Here is an 18425-nt window from a genome sequence, read left to right on the forward strand (position 1 = left end):
GTAATGTATGTACAGAGGGACTGCACCAGCAGAATAGTGAGTGCAGCTCTGGAGTATAATACAGGATGTAACTCAGGATCAGTACAAGATCAGTAATGTAATGTATGTACACAGTGACTGCACCAGCAGAATAGTGAGTGCAGCTCTGGAGTATAATACAGGATGTAACTCAGGATCAGTAATGTAATGTATGTACACAGTGACTGCACCAGCAGAATAGTGAGTGCAGCTCTGGAGTATAATACAGGATGTAACTCAGGATCAGTAATGTAATGTATGTACACAGTGACTGCACCAGCAGAATAGTGAGTGCAGCTCTGGAGTATAATACAGGATGTAACTCAGGATCAGTAATGTAATGTATGTACACAGTGACTGCACCAGCAGAATAGTGAGTGCAGCTCTGGAGTATAATACAGGATGTAACTCAGGATCAGTAATGTAATGTATGTACACAGTAACTGCACCAGCAGAATAGTGAGTGCAGCTCTGGAGTATAATACAGGATGTAACTCAGGATCAGTAATGTAATGTATGTACACAGTGACTGCACCAGCAGAATAGTGAGTGCAGCTCTGGAGTATAATACAGGATGTAACTCAGGATCAGTAATGTAATGTATGTACACAGTGACTGCACCAGCAGAATAGTGAGTGCAGCTCTGGAGTATAATACAGGATGTAACTCAGGATCAGTAATGTAATGTATGTACACAGTGACTGCACCAGCAGAAAAGTGAGTGCAGCTCTGGAGTATAATACAGGATGTAACTCAGGATCAGTAATGTAATGTATGTACACAGTGACTGCACCAGCAGAATAGTGAGTGCAGCTCTGGAGTATAATACAGGATGTAACTCAGGATCAGTAATGTAATGTATGTACACAGTGACTGCACCAGCAGAATAGTGAGTGCAGCTCTGGAGTATAATACAGGATGTAACTCATGATCAGTACAGGATCAGTAATGTAATGTATGTACACAGTGACTGCACCAGCAGAATAGTGAGTGCAGCTCTGGAGTATAATACAGGATGTAACTCAGGATCAGTACGGGATAAGTAATGTAATGTATGTACACAGTGACTGCACCAGCAGAATAGTGAGTGCAGCTCTGGAGTATAATACAGGATGTAACTCAGGATCAGTAATGTAATGTATGTACACAGTGACTGCACCAGCAGAATAGTGAGTGCAGCTCTGGAGTATAATACAGGATGTAACTCAGGATCAGTAATGTAATGTATGTACACAGTGACTGCACCAGCAGAATAGTGAGTGCAGCTCTGGAGTATAATACAGGATGTAACTCAGGATCAGTAATGTAATGTATGTACACAGTGACTGCACCAGCAGAATAGTGAGTGCCGCTCTGGAGTATAATACAGGATGTAACTCAGGATCAGTACAGGATCAGTAATGTAATGTATGTACACAGTGACTGCACCAGCAGAATAGTGAGTGCAGCTCTGGAGTATAATACAGGATGTAACTCAGGATCAGTAATGTAATGTATGTACACAGTGACTGCACCAGCAGAATAGTGAGTGCAGCTCTGGAGTATAATACAGGATGTAACTCAGGATCAGTAATGTAATGTATGTACACAGTGACTGCACCAGCAGAATAGTGAGTGCAGCTCTGGAGTATAATACAGGATGTAACTCAGGATCAGTAATGTAATGTATGTACACAGTGACTGCACCAGCAGAATAGTGAGTGCAGCTCTGGAGTATAATACAGGATGTAACTCAGGATCAGTAATGTAATGTATGTGTAGCACCCTGAGGATTCGGCTGCTACAGGGGTATTGCACCTCAACCAGAGGTGTGGTATTCCACTCCCGGGTAAGGATGGAGTGTGGATCTGAGCTCAGAAAGCTGCATGCACTACACACATCCCATTTCCGAGGAACAGACCAACGGTACTCCCACTTAGAAATGTGCAGGTACGACCGAGTCTGTTCCTGGCTGGAGTGGGAGGGGGGTGGTACATCCCAGTAGTGTAGGGGCAGATAGGGGGAGCAGCCTGGGTAAAGTTAGGAGCTCATTGGGTGCTGGTCACCTGAGCTCACACATAGAGGGAGTATTTAAGGTGGGCACCATCTAAGATCAGGGTCAGTCAGTCAGTCAGTCTGAGAGAAGTCAGCCTTTTGCAGAGAAGCCAGAGGAAGAGAGCAGAAGAGCAGAGCAGCCCCAGAGAGAGTGAGAGAGGAGAGAAAGAAAGACCCAGAGGGGGAGACAGAAGGAACTCTGAGAACCCAAGTACAACCCTAGGGTGAAGAGTTGGCAACAGGGTACCGGATCCCAAACTGGTGGGGGCTAAAGCATACCTCAGCCAGAGACCGGAGGCCGTGGGCAGGATCTGCCACGGCCACCCACCACATCCACCCTGAAGGCAAACCACGTGTAGGGTCAGGGAACCCAAGGCCAAGGGTCTCCCAACAGAAGGCCCGAGGGAGCTGGACCTAGGTGGATCCCTGGTGGGGACGGCCAGAAGAAAGGACAAGAAGGAGGGCTCAGGGACACGCTCCGGACTTGCTTGGGGGTTGGCTGAATCCAGGACCTGGTGGACGCAGCACGGCTCGGGTGGTCACTCAAGGCCGGAGTGACCGGAATATCTGCAGTAAGTAAACACCCTGAACTGCACAACCCGACTCTGTCTTTAATTATCATCTACGCTGCACCACCACAACCCCCATCCTCTGCACCTGACCCCCTGAGGCCATACCCCTCCCGTTGGGGGTTATACTATCTAAAGCTGCACCGACACCATCAGCCTCAGCGGACCCTGCTGCAGCGGCGGCCGTAGTGACCGCAATCCAACGGGTGGCGTAGTCGACATAAAGAACTTTGTAACATCTGTAGGACTGCCACATACTCTGAGCTTGACACCCTGGGCACGGACCGGGTCACAGCCACTCGGAGACTACAACCCCCATCTGATCCGGCTCCGGGTATTCCCCTAAAGAATATGGCCCAGGGGGTGCGTCATATGTACACAGTGACTGCACCAGCAGAATAGTGAGTGCAGCTCTGGAGTATAATACAGGATGTAACTCAGGATCAGTAATGTAATGTATGTACACAGTGACTGCACCAGCAGAATAGTGAGTGCAGCTCTGGAGTATCATACAGGATGTAACTCAGGATCAGTAATGTAATGTATGTACTCAGTGACTGCACCAGCAGAATAGTGAGCGCAGCTCTGGCGTATAATACAGGATGTAACTCAGGATCAGTAATGTAATGTATGTACACAGTGACTGCACCAGCAGAATAGTGAGTGCAGCTCTGGAGTATAATACAGGATGTAACTCAGGATCAGTAATGTAATGTATGTACACAGTGAATGCACCAGCAGAATAGTGAGTGCAGCTCTGGAGTATAATACAGGATGTAACTCAGGATCAGTAATGTAATGTATGTACACAGTGACTGCACCAGCAGAATAGTGAGTGCAGCTCTGGAGTATAATACAAGATGTAACTCAGGATCAGTAATGTAATGTATGTACACAGTGACTGCACCAGCAGAATAGTGAGTGCAGCTCTGGAGTATAATACAGGATGTAACTCAGGATCAGTAATGTAATGTATGTACACAGTGACTGCACCAGCAGAATAGTGAGTGCAGCTCTGGAGTATCATACAGGATGTAACTCAGGATCAGTAATGTAATGTATGTACACAGTGACTGCACCAGCAGAATAGTGAGCGCAGCTCTGGCGTATAATACAGGATGTAACTCAGGATCAGTAATGTAATGTATGTACACAGTGACTGCACCAGCAGAATAGTGAGTGCAGCTCTGGAGTATAATACAGGATGTAACTCAGGATCAGTAATGTAATGTATGTACACAGTGACTGCACCAGCAGAATAGTGAGTGCAGCTCTGGAGTATAATACAGGATGTAACTCAGGATCAGTAATGTATGTACACAGTGACTGCACCAGCAGAATAGTGAGTGCAGCTCTGGAGTATCATACAGGATGTAACTCAGGATCAGTACAGGATCAGTAATGTAATGTATGTACACAGTGACTGCACCAGCAGAATAGTGAGTGCAGCTCTGGAGTATAATACAGGAGGTAACTCAGGATCAGTAATGTAATGTATGTACACAGTGACTGCACCAGCAGAATAGTGAGTGCAGCTCTGGAGTATAATACAGGATGTAACTCAGGATCAGTAATGTAATGTACGTACACAGTGACTGCACCAGCAGAATAGTGAGTGCAGCTCTGGAGTATAATACAGGAGGTAACTCAGGATCAGTAATGTAATGTATGTACACAGTGACTGCACCAGCAGAATAGTGAGCGCAGCTCTGGCGTATAATACAGGATGTAACTCAGGATCAGTAATGTAATGTATGTACACAGTGACTGCACCAGCAGAATAGTGAGTGCAGCTCTGGAGTATAGTACAGGATGTAACTCAGGATCAGTAATGTAATGTATGTACACAGTGACTGCACCAGCAGAATAGTGAGCGCAGCTCTGGCGTATAATACAGGATGTAACTCAGGATCAGTAATGTAATGTATGTACACAGTGACTGCACCAGCAGAATAGTGAGTGCAGCTCTGGAGTATAATGCAGGATGTAACTCAGGATCAGTACAGGATTAGTAATGTAATGTATGTACACAGTGACTGCACCAGCAGAATAGTGAGTGCAGCTCTGGCGTATAATACAGGATGTAACTCAGGATCAGTAATGTAATGTATGTACACAGTGACTGCACTAGCAGAATAGTGAGTGCAGCTCTGGAGTATAATACAGGATGTAACTCAGGATCAGTAATGTAATGTATGTACACAGTGACTGCACCAGCAGAATAGTAAATGCAGCTGTGGAGTATAATACAGTATGTAACTCAGGATCAGTAATGTAATGTATGTACACAGTGAATGCACCAGCAGAATAGTGAGTGCAGCTCTGGAGTATAATACAGGATGTAACTCAGGATCAGTACAGGATCAGTAATGTAATGTATGTACACAGTGACTGCACCGGCAGAATAGTGAGTGCAGCTCTGGAGTATAATACAGGATGTAACTCAGGATCAGTACAGGATCAGTAATGTAATGTATGTACACAGTGACTGCACCGGCAGAATAGTGAGTGCAGCTCTGGAGTATAATACAGGATGTAACTCAGGATCAGTACAGGATCAGTAATGTAATGTATGTACACAGTGACTGCACCAGCAGAATAGTGAGTGCAGCTCTGGAGTATAATACAGGATGTAACTCAGGATAAGTACAGGATCAGTAATGTAATGTATGTACACAGTGACTGCACCAGCAGAATAGTGAGTGCAGTTCTGGAGTATAATACAGGATGTAACTCAGGGTCAGTAATGTAATGTACGTACACAATGACTGCACCAGCAGAATAGTGAGTGCAGCTCTGGAGTATAATACAGGATGTAACTCAGGATCAGTAATGTAATGTACGTACACAGTGACTGCACCAGCAGAATACTGAGTGCAGCTCTGGAGTATAATACAGGATGTAACTCAGAATCAGTACAAGATCAGTAATGTAATGTATGTATACAGTGACTGCACCAGCAGAATAGTGAGTGCAGCTCTGCAGTATAATACAGGATGTAACTCAGGATCAGTAATGTAATGTATGTACACAGTGACTGCACCAGCAGAATAGTGAGTGCAGCTCTGGAGTATAATACAGGATGTAACTCAGGATAAGTACAGGATCAGTAATGTAATGTATGTACACAGTGACTCCACCAGCAGAATAGTGAGTGCAGCTCTGGAGTACAATACAGGATGTAACTCAGGATCAGTAATGTAATGTATGTACACAGTGACTGCACCAGCAGAATGGTGAGTGCAGCTCTGGAGTATAATACAGGATGTAACTCAGGATCAGTACAGGATCAGTAATGTAATGTATGTACACAGTGAGAACACCAGCAGAATAGTGAGTGCAGCTCTGGAGTATAATACAGGATGTAACTCAGGATCAGTACAGGATCAGTAATGTAATGTATATACACAGTGACTGCACCAGCAGAATAGTGAGTGCAGCTCTGGAGTATAATACAGTATGTAACTCAGGATCAGTAATGTAATGTATGTACACAGTGGCTGCACCAGCAGAATAGTGAGTGCAGCTCTGGAGTATAATACAGGATGTAACTCAGGATCTGTAATGTAATGTATGTACACAGTGACTGCACCAGCAGAATAGTGAGTGCAGCTCTGGAGTATAATACAGGATGTAACTCAGGATCAGTAATGTAATGTATGTACACAGTGACTGCACCAGCAGAATAGTGAGTGCAGCTCTGGAGTATAATATAGGATGTAACTCAGGATAAGTCATGTAATGTATGTACACAGTGACTGCACCAGCAGAATAGTGAGTGCAGCTCTGGAGTATAATACAGGATGTAACTCAGGATAAGTCATGTAATGTATGTACACAGTGACTGCACCAGCAGAATAGTGAGTGCAGCTCTGGAGTATAATACAGGATGTAACTCAGGATAAGTCATGTAATGTGTGCATACACAGACTCAACCTCTGTACATAAATTATAACTATAAATCAGCAGCACAATGGTGATGAAAAGGTGGGCATGCCCTTTAAGTATTCAGATTTGTCAGGTCTCAGTGGTCTCATATAGTTGTGTGACGCCTGTAACAGTTGTAATTCACAATGATGAACACCCTGCATGGCCGTCAGCTGTACTAACCTGCCCCACATAAGGATAGGCCGCCTCTGAGTCGATGCCTTTATTATCTCGCACGTACTCGAAAGCGTTGGTCATGAATCCTCCTCCACATCCATCATTCTTCGTGACACAATCTACAAGATTTTGGGGGCTGAGGACAACCAGTCTTTTAGTCTTTTTCTTCAGTTGTCCCTCCAAGGCCCCGACGGAGCTGAAAGCCCAACATGACCCACAGGAACCCTGAAACAGAAGGAACAAAATAGTGTCACCTCTGATAAATTATAATACCCCGATATAGCACCCAACATATAATAAAGTTATATATGAACCCATTCTCAATTGGGTGAATTGTCATTTTTGCATTTTCATTTTTCCCTCCCCTTTTTCCATGAGGCATAATCTTTTTACATTTCCGTCACCATAGCCGTGGGAGGGCTTGTTGTTTTTTATGGGACGAGTTGTGCTTTTGACTGACACCATACATTTTACCATACAATGTTCTGGAAAACGAGATAAAAATTCCAAGTTGGGGCGAATTGGCTCTCTAAGATAATGGCAGACAGGTTTATGGGGTTCCTTCTGGAACTGGTGGGCCATTCTCTGGTAGGAGGCAGGCAGTGGTCAATATTCATAAAGTTATGGCAATTTTAGATGAAGTCCATATTTGGCCACGGCCTGGAGACCACCCAAGTCTTGCTGGCACTTGATGCTGAGAAAGCATTTGATGGGATTGGTTGTGGATGGTGTTGGACAGAATAGGCAACTTTCACAACCTGCTCACAAGTATATACAGCAGCCCCACTACCCAAATTTATACACCGGGTTTCCTGTCGCCCCCCTTTATTTTTCATAGTGGTTTCAGGCAGGCAAGGGTGCAGTTTCTCACCTTTGATGAGACATTTTGAGTATACAATATTGTACAAGGGTATCGCGGTTAAGAAGGGTGGAGGTCAAGGTGGCAAAGTTTGCCGATAATGTAGTTTTATACTTAGCCACCTTGTATTTCAGAGGACTGCAGATTTTGGTGAGGTCTTTGGATATAAGGTAAGTCTCACAAAAAGAAAGATATTGGAACTAGGACCATTGTTCATGGCAAGATCTGAATTTAGGAATTCTTTCCATGCCCCGTTATATGACCTATATATGGGCTTAAAATGTTGAGATCTCTTGCTGTGCTGTAGAAACTAAATAATTATCTTTTATCGATTATAAGTATTGTCCAAACCGGAAAGATTATAGTCCCACCTGTCATTATCTCTGATGGGCAGATGCCACCTGGTCTCACTTGTCATTATCTCTGATGGGCAGATGCCACCTGGTCTCACTTGTCATTATCTCTGATGGGCAGATGCCACCTGGTCCCTTTTGTCATGATTTCTTATGGACAAATGCCACTTAGTTCCATGTCCCATTATTTCTGATGGCCACGTGCCACCTGGTCCCACCTCCCGTTATCTCTGATGGGCAGATGCCACCAGGTCCCACCTCCCATTATTTCTGTACGCCAGATGCCACCTGTCGTTACCTCTGATGGGCATGTGCACCTGGTCCCATCTGCCATTATCTCAGATGGGCAGATGCCACCGGGTCCTATCTCCCGTTATCTCTGATGGACATATGCCACCAGGTCCCACCTCCCGTTATCTCTGATGGGCAAATGCCATCTGGTCCCACCTCCCATTATATCTGATGAACATATGCCACCTAGTCCCACCTGCCATTATCTCTGTTGGGCAGATGCCACCTAGTCCCACCTGCCGTTATCTCTGTTGGGCCGATGCCCCTGGTCCCACATCCCGTTATTTCTGTTGGGCAGATGCCACCTGGTCCCACCTGTCGTTACCTCTGATGGGCACGTGCACCTGGTCCCACCTGCCATTATCTCAGATGGGCAGATACCACCGGGTCCCATCTCCCGTTATCTCTAATGGACATATGCCACCAGGTCCCACCTCCCATTATCTCTGATGCGCAAATGCCATCTGGTCCCACCTCCCATTATATCTGATGAACATATGCCACCTAGTCCCACCTGCCGTTATCTCTGTTGGGCAGATGCCACCTAGTCCCACCTGCTGTTATCTCTGTTGGGCAGATGCCACCTAGTCCTACCTGCCGTTATCTCTGTTGGGCAGATGCCACCTAGTCCCACCTGCCGTTATATCTCTGTTGGGCAGATGCCACCTAGTCCCACCTGCCATTATATCTCTGTTGGGCAGATGCCACCTAGTCCCACCTGCCGTTATATCTCTGGTGGGCAGATGCCACCTAGTCCCACCTGCCGTTATATCTCTGTTGGGCAGATGCCACCTGGTCCCACCTGCCATTATATCTCTGTTGGGCAGATGCCACCTGGTCCCACCTGCCGTTATATCTCTGGTGGGCAGATGCCACCTAGTCCCACCTGCCGTTATATCTCTGTTGGGCAGATGCCACCTAGTCCCACCTGCTGTTATCTCTGTTGGGCAGATGCCACCTGGTCCCACCTGCCGTTATATCTCTGTTGGGCAGATGCCACCTGGTCCCACCTGCCGTTCTATCTCTGTTGGGCAGATGCCACCTGGTCCCATATCTCTGGAACCGAACGGCGGAGTTCAAAAAGAATAAAAACAGGATACTTAGGGGGGCAGAGGGGATAACATAAGAACAAAAACTGGACTCTTTAGATCTGGTGACATGTTTTCTGTAAAGTTATACTTCCGTGCAGATACAATAGAAGCAGAGAGACAAAGAAAAGGGGGCTAAAAACTTTTTTTTTTGCAAAGTGGAAACCATTTATTTTAAAGTCATATACCCACGCAGGAAATTACAGAAATAATGAAACCTTTTTTGTAAATTCATCTGTACTGAAGAGCAGAGGGGAACTTGGGGAGGATTGCAGCTGTAATTAGAACATTTCCCATACAACCTTTGTGCTACGAGGTAACATAGTCAAAGCTTTTTGTACATTGTAGGGAAACTCAGAGGCAGGGCGATCCTTATACTTGTCTTAGAGATTTAAAATGATCGTTTCAAAAAGATCTGTCTTAATAGGTCAGTTTTTGCTCTTTTTTATTCCTTCAACTCCCATTTTTTTTTTTTTATCTGACATATACTTCAAGAGCTAAGAGCCTTTTTATGTTAGTGCTGCCTTTTTTTGGTCTTTACAGAGGCGGCGTGGCTGGAAGGATCCTCTGGGGCGTGTCTTTATGAGGCTCCACATAATTACCATGTGAGCCCCGCCTCTTTGGTAAAGACCATAAAAACTAGCACCAAATAAAAAGGCCCATATCTCTGGAACCGTATGGCGGTTTTAAAAAAAAAAAAAAAGGATTACTCAGGGGAGAAGCGAGAATACAATAGAAGCAAAAACTGGCCACTTTGGAGCTGGTGAAAAAGCCACTAAGTTTTTGCTCTTTTTTTTTTTTATAGTTTTATAATGTGCACTGAAATAGCTACTCAGATTTACAGAATTCTTTCACATATGGAAGGAGCCTTAGTTCACAAAATTGATCTATCTTGGGACATCCAAAAAAGTAACTGGTCATAATATCTGTTATTCTGTGAATTTCCTTTGATTTGGCTTTATTTTATTTTTTTTCCTTTTCTTCTTATCATGGCCGTTGCAGCTGTATCTTCTTCTTTTGTGCTTTCCCTTAAAAACACCAATAAATATAGTTGAAAAAAAAAAAAAAGACCTCTGGATCAATAAGATTATGGCGATACTAAATTCTTGTTTTTTAGCACGACGACCAATGTAATTTTCATTGGTACCATTTGGAATACGTCTGAGGTCATGATTGCTTTTTTTTGCATTTTTTAGGTGGAATGAAAAACAAACAGTAATTCTACCGTTTCAATTTTTTACAGCGTTTACACTATTTTTTTATTTTTAAATGGGGAAAAGGGTGTATTTTTAATATTTTTTTCTTTTTTTAATATCTTTTTTTCCTCTAAGGGACTTAAACTCACAATTTTTAATCACTTGCATTAGTAGTCCTATTCACCTTTGCTGCAGTACCAGACACAACCACAACTGTAATATGGCGCTGTGCCTGTTAAACAGGAGATATGGCACTCGCTGGAATATAGAGGCCCTTTTGATCATCTGACTAACAGTCAAAAACCTAGTAATCTAATTGGCCATCAATTTAGTAGTCTCAAAATAACCCCTGTAGCATAGGTGGGAAGGACAGGGTTACATCCAAGCTCTGCAGTATTTGATTAGAAGCACCAGCATGGTTTTTCTAAGAAGCAGGAAGCAGATTCATTGTGGGACCAGCCAAGATGTGAGCTGTAGCTGGGAGAGAGACGTGCCGGGGTCTCTCTCTGAATAGAGTAACTGAGGAGTCAGTCAGTTTGCTGGATGTAGCTGAGACAAATGTGGTATCTGCTGAAGGCACAGACAGTGCAAACCAGATTGGATGTGTCTTGGAGCTGAGGAGAGGCCAGACTCCCTCTCTGAGAAGAGCCCGCGCAGGCTGTGTACAGAGAACCACAAGTATCACTGGTTGCTATGGACAATAGCTGTTTTGTGTGACCGAGCTGTGGCTAGCTCAGCCGTGTATGAGTAGCCAGGGTCTGTTCTGTTTAGTCAGAGCCTGGACAAAGCCGGGATTTATGTTTGAGTTTGTTTTTGGTGCTGTGCAACCTGTGGAAAGCAATAAAAACTACACGAGTTTGGACCAAAACTGCATTGCCTGTGTGAACGCTACCTAATGACTACCAGAGAGAGTGAATCCCTTTCACCCCTTTAATGTAAATGAGGCAATTTTTTTCTTAAAGGGGCTCCATTGTCTTACCTGGTTCCTGACTGGTGTGACGTAACCTTTTTTCCTATAGTCAATGGAGTCAGGGAGAGGGTCCATCACTTTGTCGTCAGCAGCAGTGATGTTCCTGGCTCTATTTCGAGGGGGAACTTTGAGACCTGTCATGGTCCTGGCGACTTCTTCACTTGTCTTAAAGGGATTAAAATTTGAAATGAATGATGGAAATTATATTTACAAGCCACTCTAGATTTAATTCAGTCTAAAATTAATCCATGGAACCATTTCTGGTTTTCTGCTGCCTCAATCTCATGGTGGACACCAGACCTGAACATCCATACCACCACGAGTGGATCCAGTCAATGCCAATGGCCTTTTAACCACAGACCTTAAGCTATGGTAGCAACTTACCATATCTCCAAATTGGTTCATGCCCAGCGTGTAGGTGTGTAGACCCTGAGAATACTCCATGTTGTGGTTGGTGATGTACTTGTAGTTCTTCTCCCAGATTAAGCGCCTCATCACTTCATCAGACTGTAAATGAGAGATGGATCTGGTTAACAAGTCAATGGGCTTCTACAAGAGTAAGCAACCCTCTAAAAAACTCAAGAGGAACCCGTCATTCAGTGGAGGCCATATATAAGTGTATGAGACGTATAATTATATCTGGTGATGGTTCTTATCACACAAATCCTTCTTGGAACTGGGGGCAATAGTGTCCATACTACGCCCTTTACTTTAGGAATAAAGGGCAATATAATCCTAGATTTGGGTGGTCTCAACATGAGTTGGGTCCCATCATCAAGGGTCTCTATAGCAGGGTTTGTTTTATATATAAAGCAACCAATGTTGAATAATCCTGAAATACCGCCACACACTGCCAAGATAATACTGCTGGAATATTGTGCCTAAGTAATATCTTTTCCTAATACTACTTCCATAAAGAGCACATATCTCACCACCATATAGAGACCAGATTACAAGCAGTATCCCAGCAAAGCTCTTTGTAAAATCATACATAATAGCGCCATATAGTTCCTACTTAACTCACTTTATAACATTGCTCCTGTGGTCCCATCATTTCAGAGGCCTAAGGAAATGGACTGGTTGGCCAACCCCTAAATAGCGGCCCAACCCTGAGCCATCAGAGACTGCCCCGTCGTTACATACTTTATGCGGTAGCTTTCAGGTTGTTACCTTTCCATTGTACTGCTTCTGAAACGTTTTTTTCCATTGCTCCCACTCCGAGTCGAGCGCGTCATCCGAGTACAGGCCAGCGCTCACCAGTGGAAGAACCAAGAGCACGAGGTGGAGGATCATTGTGCTGCAGGAAGACAAGAATGACATCCTTGGGGGAGGGCAGATTTATCAGACGTCTGATTGTGACTTGGATTTTATTTAGAAAAATCCAAGTATTCTACTTTGTATAATCTAGACATTACGAGGAACATTTTTTTAGAGTCCAATGGATTGAATCGCCATCCCACCTAACCTGACTGAGAGCTGCAGCTTGTACTGAGCTGTGAGAGATCTCAGCGGGGAGGAGGAACACTGAGGAGCTGTGGGTGGAGAATAAGTTACAGTTTCATAAAGAATTGCACAACCATTCTGAAATGGATCTTCAAAGTAAGAACATCTGACGCACCCCTGGGCCTGTGTCGCACAGCGTTGCGCATGCAGGAGCTTACCCGGAGCCGGATCTGTTGAGGGTTGTAGTCTCGTGGCGGTGACCCGGTCCGTGCCCAGGGAGTCAGACTAAGTGGCGTTGTATTAGCGGTAGATGTTGGACGACTACGCCACCCGTTGAATGCAGCGAAGGAGCTGCCGCTGCAGGGCAGACCGCTGAGGCCGGTGGTAGGATTGTGCAGCGTGGTAGTATCACCCCCAACGGGAGGGGTATGGCCTCAGGGCAGCCGACGTGGATGATGGGGGTAGCAGGAATCACTCAGAGACGATGCGGTGTAGTTCAGGGTCTTTACTGGTGATAAAGATAGACCCTCCCGGAGTACTGGCTAGCGATCGGGGCCTGGTCAGTCCTTGAGCAGATGGGATCTCCCCTGGCCAGGCGGAGTTGTAGGCCTCCCAAACTGACTGTACTCTTCTGGCTACCTTGCTAGAGGCGGGTATAAGTAGCCCACGTCCCTGAGTGTACCGTGTGGTGCTCACCCGTATGGCCGGTGACTCGGGGCCTTCTAGTGGCGTCCGCTCCACGACGGCGGTGCTGGTCCCACGCGTGTGACCGTGCCTTCGGGTTTCTTGGCCAGAGGACCTGAAATCCCCTGCCAGGCGGTTTCTGCTGCTGGGTAAGGATTAGTCCCCACAGCCTCGGACTCCGGGTCCGGTGATAGCTTCTCAGTCAGGGCGAGCTCTGCAGCTGCCAGCCCCTGACTCCTTATAGCACTGCTCCCACAGAGCTCCTGATGTTCTTCTCCTATATCTGCTGCTCTTCTCTGTCTCTACTTCTTCTCTACTCACTAACCCTGCCTCAGCCCTAAGTTTATATAGGGGAAGTCCTTCCCCTCCCAGGACTGGGCAGGAGGTGTGGCATGCATAGGATCCCTGACCAAGAGACCTCCCACCTGCTCTCAGACATAACATAGCTGTTACTGTGGAAACCAGACCCCTGGGGTGCCACACATCCTCCTCATCAAGTCTAAAAGTTCTAATCGATATTGTATGCTTTGTGAAATCAGGTGACAAATCCGCTTTAGAATCTCAAACACAGTGCCATAGTATGAATCCATATTGTATGTAGTAATTCATAACTCACATAAGGACACCCCCCCCCCCCCAAATAAGAAGACTACCGATCCTGAGAACTCTTGGAGAACCTTTCCAATTCATTTCTACATGAAATCCAGGTTGCTGTTCACATTTTGAACATTTTCCTTTTTTCAGAAGTTTTTGGAGGAGTTTTTCTTTTACTGAAGAGTTTTGGAAAAAAAAATATTTTACCTGAAACATTTTTTGCAGCCTTTTGATTGGACAGTTACTAGATTGGAAAGGTTTCCTTTGGGATCCTCTTCAAACAAATGACATACACTCTTTTTTTCCACCAGACATCTTACAAAACCTCTTCAGGGAGCAATAAAAAGCTAAAAAATCCTCCTGATAAGAAAAGCAAAGTTCATTCCCGTAGAAATTAATTGGAAGAATCTATAAAGCAGTTTTTGAGGAGGATTTTGAAGAGGTTTCTTAACAAAAGCAAAACCATGAAAAACCCAGAATGAACATAGCCTAAAAACTGACTTTTTTAGTTTAGGTTAATCCACTCATAAAAAAAACTCCTGCACAAAGCCAAAAACTCCATTAAAGTATGTAAGCACAAAGTTTAATTTGATACGTTTTTCAGAAATGTTGTTTTTTGAAGGAGGATTCGGAGACTTTCCGCTCAATTTCTGCGCCAAAAGCTCCTTGAAAAACTCTGTGTGTACATAGCTCAAAGAAGGAGCATTTCTTGAAGCAGTTTCTCATGGAAAACTTCATCATATATGAACAAAGCTTAAAATTGATTACACTGCATCTTACCTCTAAAAACAGGATTTTTTTTATCAGCTTTGGTTACTCTCTCGCAAAATGTTCTTGGGTGGCACAGCGAAACCAAACGTGTCTACGATCCCAGCCCCAGCTGTGGCCCCTCAATAGACCTCAGGAGGAACCTTTATAGTAGCACAGAGACCTCTGCTCTGCAGTTCCCGTTGTAGAGAGAAGTGAGAGTATTACTAGGGAATCTGTATGAATCAGACTCGAGTCACGAGGAGCGTTTAGTGGGTCGTCCACAGATGGTTACACTTAGAGTTCAGGCGGGAAAAAAAAGCCTCCAAATTCCTAGTAAGGAGCAAAAACGAGAAGCAGGACTCAGATGAGCGGCTCTCCTTGGATAACCTGAGCAAGCACATGACACAAGGACAAAGAGGTCACTTCTCCTCAGCTGTTTTGTACTTTGAGATCACTGTTTTTCTCGGGCTTTATTTTCTTTTAAAGTTGGGTGCCAATGCCTATGGCTCAAAGTACTGCTCACAAATGTGGCTACTTACACAGAATAACAGAAGAGAGGTGAAGGATGTGTATAACATGCTCCCCAATAGCCCACCCCCGTGCCCCAATGTGCCAAGTATTCCGTGCCCATCGCAGTGCCCCACAGCTGCTCACATAACCTGGCACCCACGGCTTGTGACCACCATGAATTACTTTTGGCATGGTGGCCCTGATATCCTATGGCACTATTAGATGTATTATTTTTGCAATATATGTCAGGGTTAATGGATCAAATTCAGACTTATGACATCATTTTTTAGTATGTTTTTTTTATTCCTAGCCCTAATAACCAATCAGCACTAGTGATAGTGTGGCGCCCTGCTGCGCATGGTGCCACAGAACCCAGAAGGGTGCATGGATGGATTTCTCCACAAGAGGCCCTCACTACATGCAAACACCTCTACCTTCCACCTCATACCAGCAGAGGGAGCCCTAATAGGGATATATAAAGGGAAGGTGGAGCCAGGAGTTAGTTAGTTAGTCAGTTAGAGTCTACAGAGAGTTTAGAGTGTGCTCAGACAGAGTGAGAGCAGCACGTAGGCTGCTGTGTGAGGCAAGCTAGGCCTCCAGCAGCACTGAAGCCTAGTGAGGGCCCCGAGCGTGGCCGAAGGCGAGAGCAAGGAAAGAGTGACAAAAAGGGGGCAGAGGAGCATACCAGGCGCACCCCAGCATATATACCGGACACCGGGTCCGAGCCTACAGGGACCCTTTACACTCAGTAGGGATAACCGGAATCCCAGGAGGACTACAGGTCCCTGGCAAACCTGAAGCTAGACACATACAGGACCAGGAACCACGAAGGCCCCGTCGTCCAGGGAAAGTGGTTACCAACTGGAGGTCCTACTTCAGAGCAACAGGTGGAGTAAAAACAAGACACATAAGCTAGGCCCAGTTGCAGGCTGGCCCGGAGCTTGTACAGAGACAGACACGGAACAGGAGGCCTTATATCCGCTCCCTGGGGAGAAGTCCGAAAGTGCGCCCTTCACCTGGAGTATCCTGGACCGTATCTAACAGCTGTACCAGTAAAGGTAACGAAGCAAAACCCCCTGTCTCTGTCCGTTACTCCGGCCGTGCCATCGTTCTTCCCCTGCACTACAACGCCCAGCGCACCTTCCACCATCTATCCATCTAAACTGCCCTGAGGCCCGCTCCACCTGTGGGGAGCTGTACCATCTTTAGCTGCCTTGACACCTGCCTCAGAGGACTGTTGCAGCGCTGGTGACCATCACCAGACACCACAGGTGGCGTCACGAATTCTCTGAACTGTTATTAGTATTTGCTACCCCTTTGTGCACTGACCGCCCTGGGCCAGCCACCGTGATATACTACCCCGAATAGTAAGGGCCATGGGGGCGAGTCAATAGCATTGAGGCACACCAAAAATAAATAAAAAGAAATGCCCAACTACTTAGAAGCCAAGGACAATAACAATCATGGCATCTAAGGGGTTACGTGCTTAGGATCAGTGGTAGCAAATTACAGCTTCTCCCCAGCTGCCGATGGCACAGGCTCAGCTGTTTTTCCCAGATTATGTGCTGTATATGTACGGTGCAATGGCATTAAGGGGTTAACTGTGTTTTATTATACATCCTATGATAGTAATCTCATACTTTTATGATTGTTTTATATGCCTCATATGATACGTTTATTCAGAGGCATAGCTAGGAGTTCAGCTTAGGGGTGGCAAAACATCTGAGTGGGCCCCTTAACAGGTAACCTGAATTACAGCTATGGTGGCACACCCTATAGGGTATATGGAAACCTCAGCAGATGTCCAGAGTATGATGGCCCACAGCTCCCCTATACACAGTATAATGGGGCCATAGCTCCGCTATACACAGTATAATGGGCCAACAGCTCCTCTATACACAGTATAATGGGCCCAAAGCTTCCCCACGCACAGTATGATGCCCCCCACTGCTCCCATTTATACAGTAAGATTAGCCCACAGCTCCATAGTACACAATATGATTGGCCCATCAGGTCCGTTGTCTATACACAGTATGATGCTCCCACAGCTCCCCTATAAAAAGAATGATGCCCTCACAGCTCCACTATACACAGTATGATGCTCCCACAGCTCCCCTATAAAAGAATGATGCCCTCACAGCTGCACTATACAGAGTATGATGCCCCCACTGCTCCTCAATATACAGTATGATGCCCCCACAGCTCCACTATACACAGTACGATGCCCCCACAGCTCCACTATACACAGTATGATGCTCTCACAGCTCCCCTAACAACAGAATGATGCCCTCACAGCTCCCCTTTACACAATGTATGATGCCCCACCGCTCCTCTACATACAGTATGAGCCCCCACAAATCCCCTATGCACAGTACGATGCCCCCACAGCTCCACTATACACAGTACGATGCCCCTACAGCTCCACTATACACAGTATGATGCTCCCACAGCTCCCCTAACAACAGAATGATGCCCTCACAGCTCCCCTTTACACAATGTATGATGCCCCACCGCTCCTCTACATACAGTATGAGCCCCCACAAATCCCCTATGCACAGTACGATGCCCCCACAGCTCCACTATACACAGTAAGATGCCCCCACAGCTCCACTATACACAGTATGATGCTCCCCTAACAACAGAATGATGCCCTCACAGCTCCCCTTTACACACTGTATGATGCCCTACCACTCCTCTACATACAGTATGAACCCCCACAAATCCCCTATGCACAGTACGATGACCCCATAACTCCACTATACACAGTACGATGCCCCACAGCTTCACTATACACAGTATGATGCCCCCACTGATCCTCTATTTACAGTGTGATGCCCTCACAGCTCCCCTATACATAGTACGATTTCTCACACTGTGGAGGCATTATACTGTGTATAGGGGAGCTGGCACACACACAGGATGTTCGAGTCTGCGGTCTACAGAATGGACAGCAGTAGTGCAA

The 18425-nt window shown here is 45.6% G+C and overlaps 1 protein-coding gene across 2 annotated transcripts in view; it reads right to left on the minus strand.

Moving 5' to 3' along the window:
• The window catches only part of LOC141154104 (cathepsin K-like), a 105026-nt gene that overhangs the window by 76551 nt on the left and 10050 nt on the right, over positions 1-18425 (minus strand). Inside the window, exons 2-6 of one of the 2 annotated variants that reach the window (XM_073639562.1) lie at positions 14984-15283; positions 12653-12779; positions 11867-11989; positions 11492-11647; positions 6732-6950 (exon numbers count right to left, since the gene is read on the minus strand). In XM_073639562.1, coding sequence (XP_073495663.1) covers positions 6732-6950; positions 11492-11647; positions 11867-11989; positions 12653-12775 — 621 coding nt within the window. In that variant the 5' untranslated portion in view covers positions 12776-12779; positions 14984-15283. The remainder of the gene's footprint in view (positions 1-6731; positions 6951-11491; positions 11648-11866; positions 11990-12652; positions 12780-14983; positions 15284-18425) is intronic. The other variant, XM_073639561.1, reaches the window with a different exon arrangement.

Source organism: Phyllobates terribilis, unplaced genomic scaffold (assembly GCF_046119375.1).
Source record: "Phyllobates terribilis strain yellow unplaced genomic scaffold, ASM4611937v1 Scaffold_7__3_contigs__length_470593459, whole genome shotgun sequence".
Classification (NCBI taxonomy): Eukaryota; Metazoa; Chordata; class Amphibia; order Anura; family Dendrobatidae; genus Phyllobates; species Phyllobates terribilis.